The 21,924-nt window shown below is 48.6% G+C and overlaps 1 protein-coding gene across 2 annotated transcripts in view; it reads right to left on the bottom strand.

Annotated features, from left to right (window-relative positions):
* The window catches only part of Insr (insulin receptor), a 74,466-nt gene that overhangs the window by 7,858 nt on the left and 44,684 nt on the right, over positions 1-21,924 (bottom strand). Inside the window, exons 3-15 of one of the 2 annotated variants that reach the window (XM_090341785.1) lie at positions 20,971-21,292; positions 17,601-17,749; positions 16,227-16,371; positions 14,646-14,860; positions 13,047-13,173; positions 12,189-12,439; positions 11,758-11,925; positions 9,181-9,382; positions 5,468-5,742; positions 4,115-4,254; positions 1,862-2,021; positions 1,536-1,638; positions 354-421 (exon numbers count right to left, since the gene is read on the bottom strand). In XM_090341785.1, coding sequence (XP_090197911.1) covers positions 354-421; positions 1,536-1,638; positions 1,862-2,021; positions 4,115-4,254; positions 5,468-5,742; positions 9,181-9,382; positions 11,758-11,925; positions 12,189-12,439; positions 13,047-13,173; positions 14,646-14,860; positions 16,227-16,371; positions 17,601-17,749; positions 20,971-21,292 — 2,325 coding nt within the window. The remainder of the gene's footprint in view (positions 1-353; positions 422-1,535; positions 1,639-1,861; positions 2,022-4,114; positions 4,255-5,467; positions 5,743-9,180; positions 9,383-11,757; positions 11,926-12,188; positions 12,440-13,046; positions 13,174-14,645; positions 14,861-16,226; positions 16,372-17,600; positions 17,750-20,970; positions 21,293-21,924) is intronic. The other variant, XM_090341786.1, reaches the window with a different exon arrangement.

The following is a 21,924-nucleotide window of genomic DNA, read 5'->3' as shown; positions in this document are numbered from 1 at the left end:
TGACCAGTCACACCTTCCTCAGGAAGGTGGTTTGAAACCAGACAAGCAGAGTGGTTCATGCCTGTAATCTCAGCTACTCACTTGGGAAGGCTGAGATATGAGGACTGTGGTTGGAAACTAGGCTGGGCAGGAAAGTTTGTGAGGCTCTAATGTCCACTGAGCCACCAAAATAAGCCAAAAGTAGAGCTGTGGCTTCAAGTGGTAGAATGCCAGCCAGCCTTGAGAGGAAAAGCCCAGGGACAGGGTCCATGAGTTCAAGCCCCAGTACTGGTACACACACACACACACACACACACACACACACACACAGGACTATCCTGACTACCCACCACAGAGATGGGCAGAGGACTTACCATCACTGGCACTGAGATACTCAGGGTTTGAAGAAGCATATAATGGTCCCATGGGCCCATCTGGCTGCCTGGAGGAGGGAGGGGCGGGGGACACAGAAGCTTGAGTTCTAAGCTTGTTTGCTTAGAATTGGCCAACCTGTGAATATTTACCCCGCATGGAAATAGGCGAAAACTACAAATCAGAAATTCCTGGAAAAGACTCTTGTTTTCCAAACTTGAGAAAACTACATATTTTATTTCTGTCTTATTCTCTAATGCAAAGAAAAATGCTAATCAAACTAAGCCTGGTGCACACGCCTGTAAACCAGGACTTCGAAGGCTGAAACACAAGGACTGTGAACCACAGATCAGTACAGCCTAAGTAGTAAGACATTCTGTCTATTAAAACATAATAATAGGGGCTGGCAGTTTGGCCTAGTGGTAGAGTGTTTGCCTAGCATTCACGAAGACCCAAGATTTGATTCCTTGGTACCACATACATAGAAAAAGCTGGAAGTGGTGCTGTGGCTCAAGTGGTAGAGCTCTAGCCTTCAGAAAGCCCAAGGACAGGGCTCAGGCCCTGAGTTCAAGCCCCAGGACTGGCAAAATAATCATTATAATAAATAAATAAATAACTAAATAAATACTCAAGCCAGGCACCAGTGACTCACAACTGTAATCTTACTCAGGAGACTGAGATCTGAGGATCACAGTTCAAAGCCAGCCTGGGCAGGGAAGTCCATGAGACTCTTATGTCCAATTCATCACAGAAAAAGCCTGAAGTGGAGCCATGGCTCAATTAGTAGAGCAGTAGCCTTGAGCAAAAGAAGCTCAGAGACAGCGCCTAGGCCCAGAGTTCAGCCCCAGTCCAAAACAAAAATCAATTAACCTCTACATTAATACCTTTCTTAGGTTGGTCATAGGTACAAAGATTTTATAGAAGACAAAAATAAAAACTCTCAGTGATAATCAACAAATTTTATATACTATGCTTCTAATCCCAACAACTCAGGAGGCAGCCGAGATGGAAGAATGGCAATTCCAAGCCAGCCCTAGGCAAAAGCTCGAGACTCAATCTAAATGCTAACGCAAATGAAAGGAGCTGGGAGTGAGCCCCAGTACTCTACTGCATGTAACATATCCTGTCGCAGTAAAATTCGCAAGCACATTCAGTTATGCCTGCACCTGTATCTGGCTACCCACCTCTTTCTGAGGAACAGGTAAATGCTTCCAATTACACCACTGAAGAGGAAGACGAAGATGAGAGGGCCGATGATGATTTTGGCAAGGTTGGATGGGACGTCTACTGAAATAGAGGAGAGAGAAAATAAATGATTCACCTCGGGATGTATCTACATTAAATCCCACTTATGGCTGTCTGTCTCTCTGTCCGTTTCCTTCTTGTCTAGTGGTAGAGCACTCATCCCTTTCTCAGTCTGTCTGTCTGTCTCTCTCTGTCCACAAAATGTTAGTGAGATTCGACCCCCATTTTTAACAAGCAACAAAAAGGCATGGCAGTAGAGACTTACGATAATCTGTCACATAGAAATAAGTGGGTTCGGTCCAGGAGCCATTGCCAGCCAAGGAGGTGGCCCGGATACGCACACTGTAGTTGCCAGGGGGTAGCCCTCGCAGCCGGCATCCCCGCTCCAGGGCAAAATGCTTTCGAGAGACACAGAGGTGAAGCTCCTGGAAAGAGGAACGAAGGACCACAGGGTAAGGTGACAGCCCTGTTAGTTGGTAAGCACACACACACACACAAACACACACACACACACACACACACACACACACACACAAAATGGAGTCGGAAGTCATGTATCTGACCTGAATCCCTGGCTTTCACCAACCCCACGCCTTGGTTTACCAGCAGCCTCCAGCAATGAGCAAGGAAACTGGGCTTGAGGTATGGAGGTTGTGGTCAAGGACCAAAAAGTAAATACTCCCAATTTATAGATCCACATTGCCCAACGACAGCCATGGAGAAATCCACAGACTCATCAGCATATTAGTATAGAAGCCAGGCATCCGTGACTCCCACCTATAATCCCCGCTTCGTAGGAGACTGAGATCTGAGGATCAAGGTTTGAAGCCAGCCAGCCTGGGCAGGAAAGTCTGAGATATTCTTACCTCTAATTAACTGGCAAAAAGCAAGGCTCAAGTGTAGAGCACTTGCCTAGCAAGCTTGAGGCCTTGAGTTCAATTCCCCAGAACTTCTCTTAATCATATCAAAAATATTTCCAAACTCACAGGCAAGGGAAACAAAACAAAACAGAGGGACCCCACTTGGCTCACAAGGTAGAATCTGCTTAAAAGATTAAGTGACAGTTAATGTCAACGTGACAAAAAAAAAATCTGTGAATTCTTAGAGTTGAGAAGCAACCAGGGGCAGAACTTGAACTCAGAACTCCCTCCACACACCTCACCAAAGTCAGGCAAATGGCAACAAGGACCTCAGGGGAACAGATAAAGTGCACATTCAACATCAAATAAGGAGTTCTCAGTCAGGCACCATTGGCTTATGCTTGTCATCTTAGCTACTCAGGAGGCTGAGATCAAAGGATCCCAGTTCAAAGCCAGCCCCGGGAAGAAAGAACATGAGACTCTTATTTCCAACGAAATCACCACAGAGCAGTAAGTGGAGCTTCAGCCTTGAGTGAAAAGGCTCAGGGACAGTGTCCAGGCCCTGAGTTCAAGCCCCAGATCCCTCCTCCCGAAACCCTCCCACACACACAGATAAATAAATAAAAGGAATTTGACATTTTCCCAAGTTTCTGCAAGGACTAAATAGCAAGAATGGGAGGCACATGCCCAGTGCATCTGGGGAACCGGAGGTGAGCCAGAACTAATTAGGAGAGAGGCAAGGCTGGCTGAGCAAAAGGGATCAAATCTGTAAGCAGCCAACCAGAACTTGGAAAACTTTCCACAACAGTTTCAAAGCTAAACAACCGCTTGCGCAGAGAGCCCGGACAGATATTGCCAGGAGGTAGAGAGGAGGGTGGAGAAGAAAAGTTAACGTGTCTCAATGCCTGTGTTTATCCTGCCAGGATCAAATCTGAAGGCCCAGGCGACAGGAGTTGGCACACAGGAGGCAGGGAGCAAAGGTTCAAATGTACAAATTCTCTAATGTTTACTACAGATGCCTTTAGGGGTGGGGAGGGAAGAAGGAAACAGGTTGGAAAGATCTAGAATTTGACCCAGTTGATCTCCACTGAGGAAAAGAGTAAAGAATGGAAACCCAATCAAGGGTGAAGGAGCCAACTGTGTGCGCGCACACACACACACACACACACACACACACACACACACATTGTAGCCAGGCACTGGTAGGTCCTGCCTATAATCCTAGCTACTCAGGAGGATGAGATCTGAGGACTGAGGTTTAAAGCCAGACCGGGGAGGGAAGTCCATGAGACTCTTTCGCCAATAACCAACCAAAAGAGCCAGAAGTGGAGCTGTAAGTGGTAGAATGTTAGCTTTGAGCAAAAGAAGCTGAGGGACAGTGCTCAAGCCCTGAGTTCAAGCTCCAGGACTGGCATTAAAAAAAAAATACAAGAATAATAAATAAAGCTGGGCATTGGTGGCTATAAACTTCTCAGGAGGCTGAAATCTGAGGATCCCAGTTCGAAGCCAGCCTGGGAAGGAAAGGCCTTTTGAAAACCAGAAGTGGTGCTGTGGCTCAAAGTAGTGGAGTTCTAGCCTTGAGCAAAAAGAGCTGGGGGGGGGGGGGGGGGAGGCGTGGCGGGAAGAAGGGATGACCATGGGGGCAGGAGAGGCCTCACCTCATCGCCGTACCGCCGGTAGCTCACTTCGTACAGCACAATCAGGCCGTTGGGCTCCTTGGGCTCCTGCCAGGTCAAGTGCACCACGTTGTTCTCGAAGATTTCATGGGTCACGGGGCCAACGATGTCATCCGCCTTGGCTGCAGGATGACGAAGCCCGGATATCAGCTCTGTCCCACCCCGGGCCCGGCCCACCCAGACAGCCCTGTGTCTGGGGGGGGGGGGGCGCAGGACAGAATCCTCCCAGGCCCCACACGCTGACAGTCCATGGGTGGGACAGTGGGACGGCGCAGCAGGTGTCTCCTTCATCATTCATGTTCCAGTCATTTCGGGGAACCACACAGGGGGTTCTCCTGGGAGCCCCACCAGCCTTGGGCTGGATGGGCAGCTGCTCCACTGCCCTGGCCACTCCCCCATTGCCAAGCCCGGAGTGATAAGCCCCACCTCTCTCCCTGGGCCACGCCCTCTGCTGAGCCACATCTCCACCACTGAGACCTGCCCTACCACCAAGCCACGCCCCTGCTGCTGAGCCACGCCCTGAGTAATAAACCACACCTCATTCCCTGGGCCACACCCCACCGATGAGCCACACCCTGATAAGCCACACCTTCTTCTCTGGGACACGCCCCCTGCTGAACCACACCTCCACCACTGAGACCTGCCCTACCAGCAAGCCACGCCCCCACTGCTGAGCCACGCCCTGAGTGATAAACCACACCTCATTCCCTGGGCCACGCCCCCGTGCTGAGCCACATCTCCACCACTGAGACCTGCCCTACCAAGCCGCACCCCCACTGCTAAACCACACTTCCTTCCCTGGGCCACGCCCCCTGCTGAGCCACATCCTCACCCTTGAGACTTGCCCTGCCTCCAAGCCACGCCCCCGCTGCTGATCCACGCCCCTTTGTGCAGCCACGCCCCCACCACTGAGTCATGTCTGTTGAACCACACTTCATCTTTAGAGCCTTCGCCCTTCTACCCTCACCACTTAGCTCCGCCCCTCCCACTTGAGCCACGCCCCCACCACTGAGCCACACCCCATCTATGGGGCCACTCCTTTCTGCTGAGCCAGTCAGGAAAGTCCCTGAGACTCTTAACTTCAAGGAACCACCAGAAATCCAGAAGTGGCGCTGTGGCTCCAAGTACTAGAGCACTAACCTTGAACTAAAGAGCTCAGGGACAGTGCCCAGTCTCTGAGTTCAAGCCCCACAACCACCACCACCACCAACAACAACAACAAAAAAGGAACCAGCAAAAAGCAAGGCTGGTGGCATGGCTCAGGTGGCAGGGCACCAGGCATAAAAGAGCACCTCCATATCTGTGTGTGTGTATGTACACACATGAGGGCCGCACCTTCAGGCATGGTCCGGGCGCTGACATAGGCGGCCACGCTGCACCTCTCCTCTGGGGCGTCTTGGTTGCAGGCCTGCAACTCGATGCGGTAGCCAGTGAAGTGACGCAGGCCAGAGATGACCAGCGACTCCTTGTTCATCACCTTCTCAAAGGGCCTGGGCGGCTCCTGGGTGGTGGGCAGGACGGTGGAGGAGACGTTGGGGAGCATCGGGATAACGGGTGTCATCATAGTCACATTCACCACGTCCCCGAGAGCCCTGCGCTTCCTGGATGGCCTGGGGAGGGGGGGACAGGAAAGGGGAACAGAGTCACAACCGCACCATCATGAAGAGAAAGGAAGCTGGAGGAGAGAGAGGATGGGCTGCAGACTGCCAAGAATGAATTATCACCTGGAGAAGATATTTGAACGGTAGGCATTTCTGTGATCCTGAAATCCGACCCTGCATGCTGGATTAATCCACATGGACCACCATGGTTAGTGAGGAAATAGAGATGAGATGGGAGCTGGGGTGGGGGTCACAGCTGTCATCTCAGTTAATCTGAGTCAGCGCCCAGGCGAAAGAAGTTCCTGATGCCTCATCTCAACAGAGAAGGCCGAGGGGGGTGGCACCCACCTGTCGCCCCAGCTTTGGTGGGAAGTATCAACCACGATGTAGCCCAGTTTTGAACTTGTGTCAGCCTTCTGAGGATGATGGGCTTGTGCCACCCACACCCAAAGCTTTTTAAATTTTTAATCAGTGTGTTCTTTGGAAGGCCTCTCAAAAGTAGATTAGTAGGGGAAATTAAAAAGGAAACATTTTATTCTTGATAAGCACCAATACTACATTAATTATCTAGAAACAATGTAACAGTTTGTGGGACTATCTACAGGCCAGGAAGGTAAAATCCCCAGTAATTCACAACAGCAAAACTGGAGGTTAAACATTGGATGGGAGGCTGAGACCTATGGCTCACACCTGTCATCCTAGCTATTCAGGACACTGAGATCTGAGGATCACAGTTCAAAGCCAGACAGAGCAGGAAAGTCCACGAGACTCTCATAACCAATGAACCAGCGAAAAGCCAGAAACAGAACTATGGCTTGAGTGTAGAACACTAGCCTTGAGCAAGAACAGCTCAGGGACAGCGCCCAGACCTTGAGTTCAAACTCCAAGAATGGTGCCAAAAAAATGAAAGAAAGAGAGGGAGGGAAGAAGACAGGGAAGGAGGGAAGGAGGGAAGGAGGGAAGGAGGGAGGGAGGGAGGGAGGGAAGGAAGGAGGGTCGATCACTGGGTTGGAGTTGACTGGTTTGTTTTCCCAGATTTTTGACCTGAGAGAGTAAATATATGGAATAATTGGACTGTTTTAGCTGTTGTGCTTTTAATTGTGTGTATGTGTGTGTGTGTGTGTGTGTGTGTGTGTGTGTGTGTGTGTGTGTGTGTTGGTCCTGGGACTTGAACTCAGGGCCTAGCCGCTGTCCCTTAGCCTTTTTGCTCAAGGATAATGCTCTACCACTCAAGCCACAGTTCTGCCTCCGGCTTTTTGTTGGTTCGGTGGAGATGAGAGTCTCACAGACTTTCTTGCTTGGGCTGGCTTCGAACCTTGAACTTCGATCCTCAGATCTCAGCCTCCTAATGAGTTCAGATTATAGGGAAGAGCCACCAGAGCTGGAATATTGCGGTTTTATGTATGGCAATTATGACAAATCATTCGCTTATTTTATGTTCTGATTATGGCTAAGTGAATCTGCTTAAGGCGCTAATTTCCTGGTCGGCCTACTTAATCTAAATGATGGCCAAACAGAGAGGCTATAACAGGGGCACTTGGTCCTCAGAACATAGGCCTCACTGTCCGGCCCTCCATGATGAACTACGAGGTCCTCTGCCCACCTTTTTCTAGCATGTTCCCTGATAAATCAACCTTTGAGAAACATCTATCTACCAACTTCATCATAGACCAAGTGGGCACAGGGAGTAGTGACCCCACTCCAGGCCACCCTCCTCCCCCGCCAGGGCCCAGGATGGGGTTCACACCACAGAATGATCTGAGCCCAAATATCAACAGGGGATGAAGAGGAAAACTCCCAGTTTCATTCAGGCCCAGAGCACCACCTTTTCCCTACAACCTGTTATGCTTAGAGTGATTACTAGGGGCAGGCGTGGGCCACAAAGGTATCAGGCTTCACAGATAACCCTAACTTAGAGCTTCTTCCAGTAACATCATAAAGTCGCCATAGCCACCCTGGGTCTTGGTCTAGAAGACATCCAAGCATCCTTCCTCTGCATTCCTTGAAGGGTCAGAAAACCTTCACTCACAATTAGAACCCAACTGTATTAGATGCTTTTTACAGAGGAGAAAACCTAGCCAGTGCCTAGCCAGTGTGTGGGTAAACTGAGTCAGGCCCCAAAGCCAGAGCATTCAACATCTCTACCACAAAAGCAAAGAAACTCAACAGAAGAAGCCATCCAATATGGATCCACAGAAGACAAAATAATGATTTAAAAAGTACTTTTTAAAAAATGGATGTAGGGCCAGGAATTTGGCCTAGTGGTAGAGTGCTTGCCTAGCATGCACAAAGACCAGGGTTCAATTCCTTGGTACCATACACATAGAAAAAAGCCAGAAGTGGTGCTGTGGCTCAAGTGGTAGAGCTTTTAGCCTTGATAAAGTCAAGGACAGTGCTCAGACCCTGAGTTCAAGGCCCAGGATTGGCCAAAAAAAAAAGGGGGAAGTAAGCCAGGCATGATGGCTCACACCTGTAATCTTAGCTTCTCAGGAGGCTAAGATCTAAGGATCACAGTTCAAAGCCAACCCTGGCACTAGTCCATGAGACTCTTATGTACAATTAACCACTAGTAAACCAGAAGTGGCCCTGTGGCTCAAGGGGTAGGGTGGTGGTAGTCTTGAGCTGAAGAGTTCAGAGACAACTCCCAGGCCTGAGTTCAAGTCCCACAACTGACACCCCCAAAAAATGGATTTAAAGCTTAGATTTTTCTTGACAGCTCTCAGCCCAGAACACCAGCCTTTCACTCACTAAAGGAAACTGGACCTCTTTCAATAGGAGAAGCCCTTGGGGGTTTTGATGATGCCATGGAAAGTTCCAGAAATGTGAGGAGCTTACATAGATTAAAAAGGGAAAGCAGGCTGGACACTGGTAGTTCATGCTATAATCCCAGCTAATTGGGAAGCTGAAATCTGGGGGTTGTAGTTCAAAGCCAGCCATCCAGACAGACAAATCCAGGAGCCTCTCATCTCAAACTAACCAGCAAAAAGGTAGAGGTGGAGCTTTGATCCAAGGGTACAGCACCAGCATGGAGCAAAGAAGGAAGTGAGAGTGAAAGATGCTGAGTTCAAGCCCCAAGGCTGACACGAAAAGAAGGAGAAGGGAGGGAGGGAGAGAGGGAGGGAAGGAGGGAGGGAGGGGGAAGGAAGGAAGGAAGGAAGGAAGGAAGGAAGGAAGGAAGGAAGGAAGGAAGAATTATCAGAACCATCTGGAAATGCTGTGGAGAGGAGCATGCTGGCAGATTTGGGCGGACATGTCCCAGGCCAGACTGGGGCTTTCCTCTTGCTGGTTCAAATCCACCCCCCCCACCCTGGCCCCACAAGTTAGTTGCTGGATCATTATTCCATTCACAGAGGGCTCAGCTCAGTCTCCACCACAGACAGTGATCTTGGCCCTGTGTCAACACACATGGAGGGGCGCCAGATGAGCCAGGGCCACCCCAGCACGCACCTGGGGACAAAGACAACGTTGTGCAGGTAGTCCTCAAAGGTCTTCCGGAAGGACGACTCCTCCAGCTCTTTCAGGATCTGAGAGTCGGTCTTAGGACAAGAGCAGCACTCGCTAGCTGAGTCGTCATACTCGCTCTGATTGTTCTTCTGAGCATCCTTGGACTCAAATGGTGGGGACCACATCCTGGACGGTAGCTTCAACCCTAGAGAAAGACACCCAGCAAGGGAGAGGGGTGATCAAGTGTCCCCCCCAAAACAGGGGGGACACTTGGGGTCTGCACCTGGGAGGTAGAGCCCAGGTTGAAAGTTCTACTTTGCAAGAACGGAAAATCCTGTCGACCGGATGTGGTAGCGCTCGCCTTTCATCCCAGCTGCCCAAGAGGCAGAGGTAAGAAGATTACAGGCCAAAGCTCTGTTTAGAGAGTGGAGGGGTGGCTCAGGTGGTGGAGTACCAATGCTGAATGGAGAAAGCCAAACAAAGTATACAAGGCCCTTAAGTTACACACACATACACACACACACACACACACACACACACACACACACACACACATCAATATCACTAATAACTACTTCTGGTCATGATTAATACATTTGCTTTATTGAGTGTATGATGTATGATTTAAACTATGGCACAACAAACCTAAGGCAAAGTGCATCATTTGAACCATCTAGCAGAATTCTTCATTATCAGTCATAGGTGTACTAGCATGGCACTTCAACTTGAACTGTCCCTGAGCTCTTTTGCTCAAGGCTAGTGCTCTACTACTTGGAGCCACAGTGCCACTTCTGGTTTTCTGGTGATTAATTGGAGGTAAGAGTCTCCTGGGCTGGCTTTGAACTGAGATCCTCAGATCTCAGCCTCCTAAGTAGCCAGGATTACCTATGCGAGTCACCAACTTCCAGCCATAGCAGTAATCTATGTAGTATACAATCACCTGCACTCTCCATTTGCAGGACTTTCTCTTCTTCCCCAACTTCATGAAGCTTTGTCCCAAATTCAACACCAACTCCCCTCTCCTCTCAATCCCTTCGTGTCCCCTAATTCTGCTTTGTCTGCCCATGCATCTGAGCACTGTGAGGATTCCCCACCCCCAAATCACCACAAGAGGGAATATTCCATAGCATTTTTCCTCTAGGACTTATTATTTATCTACTTATTTATCGTTGGTCATGGGGCTTGAACTCAGAGCCTGGATGCTGTCCTATGTGTTTCAGCTTAAGGCTAGTATTCTACCACGTTGAGCCACAGTGCCATTTCTGGTTTTCTGGCGGTTCATTGGAAATAAGAGTCCCACAGACTTTCCTGCCCAGGCTGGTTTCGAACTGTGATCCTCAGCTCTCCACCTTCTGAGTAGCTAGGATGACAGAAATGAGCCAAGGGCGCCTAGCTAATTTTCTTTTTAATTCTGCAACCTCTGTGGTAATTACACAAATCAGAAGTTTAATGAGCCACACTGCAGGCTGGTGCACTTTCACAGGAGGGCTTGCTGCCATTGCTGGCTTCAGACACTCCAAGACCCAGCCACATGCTCAGCCTGGGCCCTGACGCAGGGCGGCCTCCAGTTATATAAAGCAGCTGAGGAAATAAATCACGCCTGTAATCCTGGGTCAGGCTGGAATGATGTCATAGGCAGACATATAGCACATGAGCTTACCGCTGGGGACCAACCCAGCCGTCCTCTGCCTCCCACCCCATCTCCCAAAATGGAGATACACAGGAACTCCACGGGGGATGAAAGCCAAACCTGACAGCAGGGTCAGGAGCTGGGCCAAGAGGCCTGCCTCATGCCACCAGCATTCCCCGGGCCTGATGCCCAAGCCGTGACACCCACTGACACCATTCCGGGAAAACCAAAGTGAACCAACTAACTCAGGGGAAAAAAAAAAAGACAAATGAGCTGGGGCTGATGTCTCACGCCTGTAATCTTAGCTACTGAGATCTGGTTCAAAGCCAGTTCAGGGAGTCCATGAGACATTTTTGGGGGGCAATACTGGGGCTTGAACTCAGGGCCTGGGCACTGTCCCTAGGCTTCTTTTGCTCAAGACAGCGCTCTACTCCTTGAGCCACAGTGCCACTTCTGACTTTTTATGTGTATGTCGTACTGAGGAATCCAACCCAGGGCTTCATGCATTTGAGCCAAGCACTCTACCACTAAGTGACATTCCCACCCAACTGTGAGACTCTTAACTTCAATGAACCACCAGAAAAATCAGAGTTGGCGCTGTGGCTCAAAGAGCACCAGCTTTGAGTGAAAAGAGCTCAAGGACAGTGCCCAGGCCATGAGTTCAAGCCTAGCCCATCTTAGACAAGTGTTGTACCACACACACACACACACACACACACACACACAGAGGAACTGTGCCTGGCTTTCCCACAAATCTTCGGGGGTGTAGTTGCATATAGCATTTCAAACTGTGCATGCCTTGCCATGGAATATTACTCAGTCAGAAAGAAGAATGAGATCTTATCTGCCAGAAAATCAACCAAACGAGGGGTCCTGTCAGGTGATGCATGCCTGCGTGTGCACACACACCGGGGAACCCAGACATACAGCTAAGCATGGCCCATGCTCACCTTTGAGGCAATAATCCAGCTCGAAGAGCTCGCTGTCTTCCGCCTGCCTCTGCCAGTACACTAGGTAGTGTGTGATGTTCCCATTGGGGTCGGAAGGGGGCTTCCACTTCAAAATTATCTGGGACGAGGAGTTGGAAACGGAGATGGGGTCCAGAGGGACGGAAGGATCTGGAAAGGGTAAAGGAGACAGGAACAATGAGGGGCAGGAGGCCGAGATGTGAGGATCAGGATTCGAAGCCAGCCCAGGGAAGGAAAGCCCATGAGACACTCATCTCCAAGGAACGAGCAAAAAGCTGGATGTGGCGCTGTGGCTCAAGTGCGAGGGTGCTAGCCTTGAGGGAAAAAGCTCAGAGACAGTGTCCAGGCCCTGAGTTCAAATCCCAGGACTGACAAGAATCATGAGCAAACCAATACCAGGCAGCCTCACGTACTGGTGGCGTCGGTCTGCACATAGATGATATCACTCTTGGCCCCATAGGTACGACGTTCATCAGAGAAGGTGACCAGGGTTTTGACAAAGATGGCATACTGGGTCCAGGGTTTGAGACCTCGCATCAGCCAGCCAGGGTGTTTCTGGGACTTGGGGTCGTTGGATCTTTGGGGTGGGTCAATGTCTACCACAGTCCAGCTGTTGGAGCCACAGGCGTCCTGCCCGTCAAACTCCGTCACGTTCTGGTATGGACTTTAAAGACAAAATGGAAGCAGGGTGGTTAGGGTGGAGAAGACCTCAAGGCGGGACACACAGTATGCTGCTTGGTATCTAACCACAATCCACCTTCACATGGAACAGCCCAGGAGAAGGGACGAGTCAGTTACACATAATAATAATCATGAGGGTATCTGACTTAGTGTTATAAGTGTGTATGTGTGTATGTGTGTGTGTGTGTGTGTGTCTGTGTGTCTGTCCTGGGGTTTGAACTCAGGGCCTGGGCGCTGTCCCTGAGCCTTTCTGCTCAAGGCTAGCACTCCACCACTTGAGTCACAACTCCACTTCTGGTTTTCTGTTGATTCATGGAGATAAGAGTCTCTCAGACTTTATTATCCTGGCTGGCTTTGAACCTCGATCCTCAGATCTCAGCCTCCTGAGTAGCTGATATGACCGGTGGGGCCCACCAGTGACAGGCCTAAGGGGATATTTTGGACTTTGCGTAGCAGGAACTGGCAAGACCATCCAAAGCGAAGTAAACCATTATTTCATACAGAGAAAGGAGATAGTGGGGTGACCTCCCCCCACACAGGGGCTCCTCCTCCACACCATCTCTCCCAATTCTTCCTCTCTCTCTACTCACGCCTCTTTGTAGAAGAGCATGAACCCCAAAAGGTCTCGGAAATCAGGGGGCCAGTAGGGTTCCCATTTCAGCATGATCTTGTCAGACGATGTGCGGATGAAGGAAAACTTAAGTAATTCGTTTTCACCTAGGAAAGTTGAAAAGGAAAAAGAAAAAGAAGAAGACAATAAAGCGATTAAAGTAGGGAGTGGTGTTCATTTCAGGCCAAAACATAATCCGAGTGTTGGGGTTTGCCCAGATGGGAGCCCCCAAGCCAGGTAACTAGCCAAGACTGCTCTAAATTAGAGGCTTCACTGAGTGTCAGACCCCAAGCTTAACTCTCATCCACGTGCCATGGTGGATAATAAATAGAATATCATATCTACTTAAATAGGATATCGTGTCCACATATTTCAACATAAGTAGATATTAAGTTTTCATGGTGAGAGCTTCATTGTTTTTTCTTTTGTTGGTTGTGGGGCTTGAACTCAGAGCCTGGGCACCGCCCCTGAACTCATTTTGTTCAAGGCTGGTGCTCTACCACTTGAGCCACAGCACCACTTCCAGCCTTTCTGGTGGTTCATTGGAGATAGATTTCACGGATCTTCCTGCCCAGGCTGACTTTGAACCCAATTCTCAGATCTCAGCCTCCTGAGTAGCTAGGATGATAGGTGTGAGCAGATATGGCAGAGTAATTGTCTGTATGAGATTTGAACCTTCTTTTCTTTCCTTTCTTTTTTTTTCTTTTTTTTTTTGTGGGTCTTAGGACTTGAACTCTGGACCTGGACGCTGTCCCTGAGCTCTTCAGCTCAAGGCTACCACCCTACCCCTTAAGCCACAGCCCCACTTCCCATTTTCTAGTGGTTAATTGGAGATAAGAGTCTCTCATTCTTGTTCTTTAGTGCCCAGCCTGACTTTGAACCTTGATCCTCAGATCTCAGCCACCCGAGAAGCTAGGATTATAGGTATGAGCCACAATACCGAGCTTGGGATTTGAACCTTCTCCCAAACTCCATCCAAGCCTTGGTGTCTCCTTGGACTTCCAAGGGCTGACAAGAGTGCCACCAGTCTGCTGACTTTGCAGCTGGGTCAAAGGCAGGGCTTGCTGGAACATTCCAAATCAGACACAGCCTGACTCTCCCTGCCTCTCTCCTCCACCCATGACAGAACTGAAATGGGGCGTGAGCCTTTGGTCACCTCCCCCTCACAGCTCTTAGTGGTGTGTGGCAGGGCCTGCCTGTAATCCCAGCCAATCAGGAGGTAGAGATAGAAGGGTCTCTGTCCAACTTCAATCTGGGCAAATGCACAAGACCCTATTTAACAAACAAATGATGCCTAAAGAGGCTGGGGCATGGCTCAAATGGTGAGAACACTTGCCTAACAGGCATAGGACACTGTGACTGGACCCTAGAACTGCCCAAAGAAAGAGGGAAAGGAGGAGGAGGAGGAGGAGGAGGAGGAGGAGAAGGAGGAGGAGGAGGAGGAGGAGGAGGAGGAGGAGGAGGAGGAGGAGGAGGAGAAGGAGAAGGAGGTAGTGAGTTTCCCTGCCTGATTCTCTTCCGTCTTTCATTTCTGTTTCATGGCTTATCTGGTTGGGAGTACGGAGGGAGCGAGACTTACAGGAGGCCTGGTCTCCATTGGTCTTTAGGGCGATGTCATTTCTCTCCTGTCGTCCCTTGGTTCCAGAAATTTCTTCCATCTTGTGGATTTCAGACAAGCAAAGTTTGGGATTGTAGTGGAAGAACAGCTTCCCATTGATGATGGTAAGGTTGTGTTTGCTCCAGTCCCAGAGCTGCCTTAGGTTCTGGTTGTCCAGCGCATAGAAAGAGTAATTCCTACAGACACACAGGCCCCCCGGGTCATGTGACAGCTGAGTTTCCAGAAGGCACCAGGCTGGAGCCCAGCTTTGTGCTGTTTTTACTATAGGTTACCTTTGTTTTTAAATTAGTATATGTTAAGTGTACAAAATAATAGGCTTCCAGCTGGGATTGTGACCTAGTGATAGAGTGTTTGCCTAGTGCTAGAGTGTTTGAAAACCCAGGTTCAATTCCTTGGTACCACATACATAGAAAAAAGCTGGAAGTGGTGCTGTGGCTCAAGTGGTAGAGCTCTAGCCTTGAGAAAGCCCAAGGACAGTGCTCAGGTTCTGAGCTCAAGCCCCACGCAAGGCTAGCCAAAAAAAAAGGAGGGGGGGAGATTCATGAGGGAGATTCAGACATAATCCAATGTACTGTGATCACAGTCACCTCCATTATCTCCCTTCCCCCCCAAAAAAAACCCTCCTTTATTCCTATATTTATAATCTAGACTCTGTTTATGACAGACAATTGTCTTATTTAGTATTTGTCTTTCTCAGTCTGGCTTATTCTGCTTGTTCTACCTTCCTGCAAATGACAACCATATACTTCTTCATGGCTGAGTAATGCTCCACATCCCGAGCGTGCGCAGTACAGCTCCCGAGACAGAATCCTGAGCAAACTCAATGCGATGAGATCTGAGTATGCGCAGTGCCGCACCAAGCATCCCAACCACACAGCGCGCTCAACATCCTGCACGTGCGCACGATGCGACGAGCTCTGAGCATGCGCGGTGCAGCGCCGAGCATCCCAACCATTTGCCAGGCAGCGCTCCACATCCTGCTCATGCGCAGTGTAATCAGATCTGAGCATGCGTGATAAGCCTTGCGTGCAGTACGTGGGTATGAAAGATGCTAGTTTTTGTTTAATGAGTTTCAAAGACTTAGCACCAAAAAAGGAAGAAAATTTTTAAAAATTTTTAAATTTTTTAACAATGGATTTCATGTTGAAATAACATCTCTACAGAGACAGCTCACAGCTTGGGGCTGTAACCCTGGTGTGTCCTCAAGAATGATTGCAAAAGGCGGGTGTTTGGTTTGGGGGTGCCACCCCCTAAAATATGTGCTAAGGCTTCCAAGCTGTTGATTTTGCCTTCATGTGGGTTGGGTTTTTTTTTTGTATTTTTTATTCTAATTAATAGAAGGGTTACATAATATTCATCAGATAGAAGGTGCATTACTTCACATACATTGATACCCTTTCTCATGTCTTGATCCCCATTTCCCTCTCCCCCTCCCCCCGTGGGTTGGGTTTTGTAAAAAAAAAAGGGGGGGGAGGGGGGGTGCATGAAGTTTTTCTAACTCAAGAGCATTCTTGGCTCGAAACACCCCATCAAGCCACCTACCCCACTTCCAGGGTCTCCCCTCGAATCAGACGCAGCTTCCGGAAGAAGGAAAGAGAGACCAGAGCGTAGGAGCGGCGGATCTTTAGGTACCCGGAAATTTCCTCAATGAGGCCAAGATTGGCCTCCAGCTCCGCTGCAAGGTTGTCTAGGGGAGGAAGAGAAGATGGCATGAGTGTGGACAGAAACCACCGAAGTCTTCCCTTTCCTTCCCCGGGTGGGGAATTCACCAGATGGCAAAGGAGGTTATTTTTGTTGTTGTTTTGTTTCTGTCCATCCTGGGGTTTGAACTCAGGACCTGGGCATTTTCCCTGAGTTTTTCTGCTCCAAGGCTGGCAAGCATTCTACCACTGTGAGCCACAGGGCCACTGCTTGTTTCTTGGTGGTTCGTTGGAGATAAGAGCCTCATGGACTTTCCTGCCTAGGCTGGCTTTGAACCAGGATCCTCAGATCTCAGCCTTCTATGTAGCTAGGATTTCAGGCAAGAGCCACTGGTGCCCTGCTTGGAAAATCATTTTGATCTACAAAGCTATCCTGTGGAGATAAGAAGGTGGCTTTGATAGGTGAGGCCACCTATCAAATAATAACATAAGAAGTAATAAAATGAGATGAAAACTACATTCAAAATCAGTCAGACTTAGAAGATAATCCAGGTCCTCCATGTTCTTTAAAGAGAACAAGCACATACTGCGGGACATTTGCACCTGCTTTCTTTGCCCAGAATAGTATTTCCTTCTGTATCTGCTTGGTTTATTCCCCTGTCATCTCAAAATTCCCTTCTGAAAGCCAGATCCATCTTCAAATGGTAACTTGTTTTATTTTCTACTTCAGGGGTTGCCCAATAGCAGCCCACTGAGTTCAGCCTATTTTATTAATAAAGTTTTACTGAAACATAGCCATGTCCATGTATTATCCTGCTCAAAGGGCTATTTTCACACCAAAACAAACAAACAAACAAAGGCACTCGTGGCTCATGCCTGTCATCCTAGCTACTCAGGAGACTGAGATCTGAGGATAGTAGTTCAAAGCCAGCCTGGACAGGAAGTCTCTGAAACACCATCTCAAGAGGTGTAAGGGTGCATGCCTGTCATTCCAGCTCCAGGAAGAAATATAAAACAGTTGGTCCAGTAGTTGTCAGAGCAGAAATCCAGACCCTAACTCAGAAATAACCAGTGCAAAAGAGAGCTGGAGGTGTGGTTTTGTGGTAGAGTTCCTGAGTACTGAGAGAGGAAACAATAACAAAAAAGCAGATTCTTGAGAGTTCCACATGTTGTGCACATTACATTAAGAGGGTACAGAACAGTCAGGGCTGTTGCCCTGCCTCCATCCCTGCTCCAGGCAGCCTGGGGCCCGGGACCACCCCACCCAGGTACTCACTGCCCCCTCGGATGTTGATAATCAGGCTGCCATTGACCACTGTACAGCCTCGGAGCTCCTGGGCTGAGGTCACTGAGTCGATAGTCTTTTCGCCTTCAAGGAGGTGACAGATCTTGGGACAAGGCCCCAGGCATGGGGTACACATCAAGCTGAAAATGAGATCAAGACAGAAGGGGGGGGGGAATCAGACACTGCACCCAGCTCAGTGCAGCCTTCAGCACACACCCGTGAGCTGGGCTGGCTTCACAGCCTGAGAAAAAGAGAAGATGAGAGTCCAGTGGAATATTAGTCAGCCATAAACAAAAAACGAAATGGATATCATGTGCAGGAAGCTGAAGGAGCTGGAGTTCAGAGGGTGGAGGAAGATCAAGCGAGCTCAGAAAGTCCAACTGCACAGGTTCTCACTGGTTTGAGGTGATACATATAGACCAAGATCTAGCCATACTTCACAGTGGAAATACTGGGCAAGCAGAAAGGGGAGAAGAATAAGATCAAAATACATGGTGAACTGGGCATTGGTGGCTCACACCTGTCATCCTGTCAGGAGGCTGAGATCTGAGGATCACAGTTCAAAGCCAGCCTGGGCAAGAAAGCCTGGGAGACTCATCTCCAATGAACCACCAAAGAAGAAAAAAAATAGAAGTGAATCAAGTGGTAGAGTGCTAGCCTTGAGCAAAAACAGCTCAAGGACAGAGATCAGGTCCTGAGTTCAAGCCCCAAAGATGAGGAAGGAAGGAAGGAAGGAAGGAAGGAAGGAAGGAAGGAAGGAAGGAAGGAAGGAAAGAAGGAAGGGGCTAAGTTCAAGCCCCATGACTTACAAAATAAATAAATAATATAATAAAAAATAAAATAAAAAATAAATAATAAAGGACTCAGGGCCAGAGCTGAGGGGGAGGGGGTCCCCAGGACAAATGACAGGATGCTCAGGGATGACTAGATATCTGGACTTTGCACAGAACATCAAGCCATCTTGGAAGTTCCTGAGTGAAAGGCATCGTTTTGAAGGCTGTTGAGAATGTTCGATTGTTGTTGGGTGTGTGTGTGGGTGTGTGTGTGCACTCACCAGTCTTGGGGCTTGAATTCAAGGCTTAGGCTTTACCACTTTGAGCCACAGTGCCACCTGAGGTTTTCTGGTGGTCAATTAAAGAGTCTCCCAGACTTCCCTGCCCTGGCTGGCTTTGAACTGCTATCCTCAGATCTCAGCCTCCAGAGTAACCAGGATGACAGGTGTGAGCCACTGGCTCCCTGCTTTTTTTTTTTTTTTTTTTTTTTTTTTTTAGGGCTTCTTATTTAAAGCTAATGGCTTTGACACAAACATCCCAGCAAGAGCTCTTTTTAAAAAGACCTAACCAGTAGGAAAAGGTAATTTATAGAGTCCTATTTTTGGGTCATCAACATCACTTGATGTTCTGCTTTTAAAAGAAACAAACAAAAAAAGTCAAAAAGGACCAAACACAAAACATACTGTACTTTGAGGGGTTTTTGTTGTTTTTTGTTTTCCTAAACCCTGAAAAAGAAGGCTGGGGAGAATTGGGGCTGCCATAAAGATGGGTTTCTCTCCACAGAGAGAAATCAAATTCCCACCAGCACACCCTGGCTTGGCTAACTCTTCAGTGTGAAGAGGAGTTGTCGTTGTCGTGTTGTTTTTTTCTCTTTTTTGACAAAAGCAGGTCAGCTCCAGGACTCCCAATCTGCATCTGCTTCACATTTGTTTTCTTTCATTTTATTCTTCTTCTGTTGTTCCATGCTTGGCTTTTATATTTCTATTTTTTTTTTAATCCTCCATACCAAAAAAGCAGGAAACAGATTCTTTTCTTTCTTTCTTTTTTCTTTTTCTTTTCTTTTCTTTTTTTTTTTTTCCAGTCATGAGGCTTGATCTCTGGGCCTGGGTGCTGTCCCTGAGTTCTTCAGCTCAAGCTACTGCCCTACCCTTAAGCCACAGCCTCACTTCTAGTTTTCTAGAGGTTAATTGGAGATAAGAGTCTCACAGTCTTTCCTGTCAGAGCTGGCTTTGAACCTTGATCCTCAGATCTCAATCTCCTGAGTAGCTAGAATGACAAGCATGAGCATTGGTATCCAGCTTCACCTCTTTTGCTGTCTCTTGGTTATCTCATATTGTTACAGCATTTCACTTTGTTATCTGATATATTGGATAAATGTGTATTTGAAATTGGATAGGAAAGGGGGGAAAACAAGATGAGGGGTGGGGGGAGGGAAATGGGGACCAAGACATGTAACCCTTCTATTAATTACAATAAAAAATATATGAAAAAGAAGAAAATTAGATGTCCTGCTTTAAAGACTTTTAGAATTGTCAGCATTATGATTTAGATCTCACCATTTCTGCATCTGTGCAAAATTCCTTAGGTCAACTTATATAGAAGAGAGGGATTAAGAGAATAATTAATTTTGGGTTCTGAATTTTATCAGATTGGTTCATGAGTAGAAAGATTTGATAAACTTTTAGATAACTGGACTCAGAGGTCTCTGGGAGGAGAGATGGGCCATTCAGCCTTGTCCTATCAAGATCTCTCATAGTTACACAGACGTGCATATTTCCAGAATGAGAGAACAATTCGAAATCATCAATGCTATATGAGTCCATGATTATGTCTGTCTTTTCTCATCTGTTCTCAACATATTACTTTATTTTTAAAATAGTGATAATAATTCAGTAAGGATAAAGGTTAAAAATAAATATAAAACAAAAATTTTAAAAAAAAAAACCAAAACTTTTCTTCAAATAAGCACAAGCTTAGCACAGCAGAGGCCCTGCTTATCCCTGTTTTACAATAGCTTTACGCAAGGAATCAGGCCAGGTGTCCAACAAGGAATGAAAGGAAGTTTTAAAAATGTAGTGCGTATGCGTGGTGGAATATTACTCAGCCTTAAAGAAGCCAAAGAGCACTGGAGAGCAACACCTTAAGAGAAATAAGCCAGACTCATAAAGACAGACGTTACATGTTTCTCTCCTCTGCAGTAGCTAGAAGGGGGGGGGGGGGGGTGCCTGCCACAAACAGCAAAAACAAGGAGTGAGGGAGAGAAGGAGTGACAGAGGCACATTGGGCACATAAATGAAAATGTCATAAGGAAGCTCATGCTGAGGGGAGAGGGAGGAAGTTGCAAGAAAGCTTTGAAAAATGGGAAGTAGGCCACGGGGAGGCTGAGATCCATGGATAGTGGTTCAAATCCAGCCAGACAGGAAAGTCTATGAGACTTTGGTCTCCCACGAACCACCAGAAACCCAGAAACGGCTCAGTCGGTGTTCAACGAGCAGTGAACCCAAACTCCATGTCAACCCCCAGGCCGCGGGGCGTGGCGGGCGCCTGTCACCACCACCCCCTACCTGGAGGGGGCCCGGGGAACTCACTTGGTGGCGTTCATGGTGTAGCCCGAGGGACACTCGGGAATGCACCTGTCCTGGTGGATGACATACTGGTGGCAGCCCTGGCGCCGCGAGTTCTTGCACCTGTTGTGCAGGTCCAGGCAGAAGCTGAAGTTGACGCAGCGCCAGTCCTGGAAGTGGAAGTAGGGCGGCGGGCAGCTGGGCACGCAGCGGCCCTCCAGGTAGAAGTTGCGGCAGGCCACGCACTGGCTGGGGTCGTCGGGGGCCGAGCAGTTCCCCAGGCACTCGCTGTGGCAGCACAGCCCGTCTGCCGTGCAGCCATGCGACTTGCAGATGGTCGGGCACACTGGTGGGGGGGGGGGGAGAGAGGAAGCTCAGGCCCTGGGTTCAAGCCCCAGGACGGCAACAGTGATAATAACAATAGCAATAATAATAGCTGAAGATGAGGGAGACTCACCAATGGCAACTGCAAGTCCCTCCCCGCTCTTTCACACACACACACAGGGCTTGGTCTAGGACAGACACCAGCAGGCTACACTCATTGACACCCTCAGATTGGAGATGGGGCTTAGGAATGTGGGGTGGGGTGGGGGAGGGGATGAAGGGGCCCTAAATTAAAACAGCTGACAAATTTCCCTGGTTGAGGCCAAGTGGCCCTGGGTCATCATCAAATAGAAATCAAATCAGATACAAAAGTAGCCAACTGTCCCACCATGCCTGATACAAAAGTAGCTCTGTGATACACTGTAACAAGTCACAGCCACCGGCTGCGATCTGAGGATCACAGTTCAAATTCAGCCCTGACAGAAAAACTCCTGAAACTCTTATCTCCAATAAAGGGAGGAGGAAGGAGGACCAGAAAGAGGAGGAGGAAGAGGAGGAGGAGGAGGAGGAGGAGGAGGAGGAGGAGGAGGAGGAGGAGGAGGAGGAAGAGGAAGAGGAGGAGGAGGAGGAGGAGGAGGAGGAGGAGGAGGAGGA

The sequence above is a fragment of the Megascapheus bottae genome, chromosome 1 (genome assembly GCF_031878675.1).
Source record: "Megascapheus bottae isolate mThoBot1 chromosome 1, mThoBot2.hap1, whole genome shotgun sequence".
Taxonomy (NCBI): domain Eukaryota; kingdom Metazoa; phylum Chordata; class Mammalia; order Rodentia; family Geomyidae; genus Megascapheus; species Megascapheus bottae.
The sequence above is the reverse complement of the archived record's forward strand: the minus strand, read 5'-3'. Positions and strand labels throughout refer to the sequence as shown.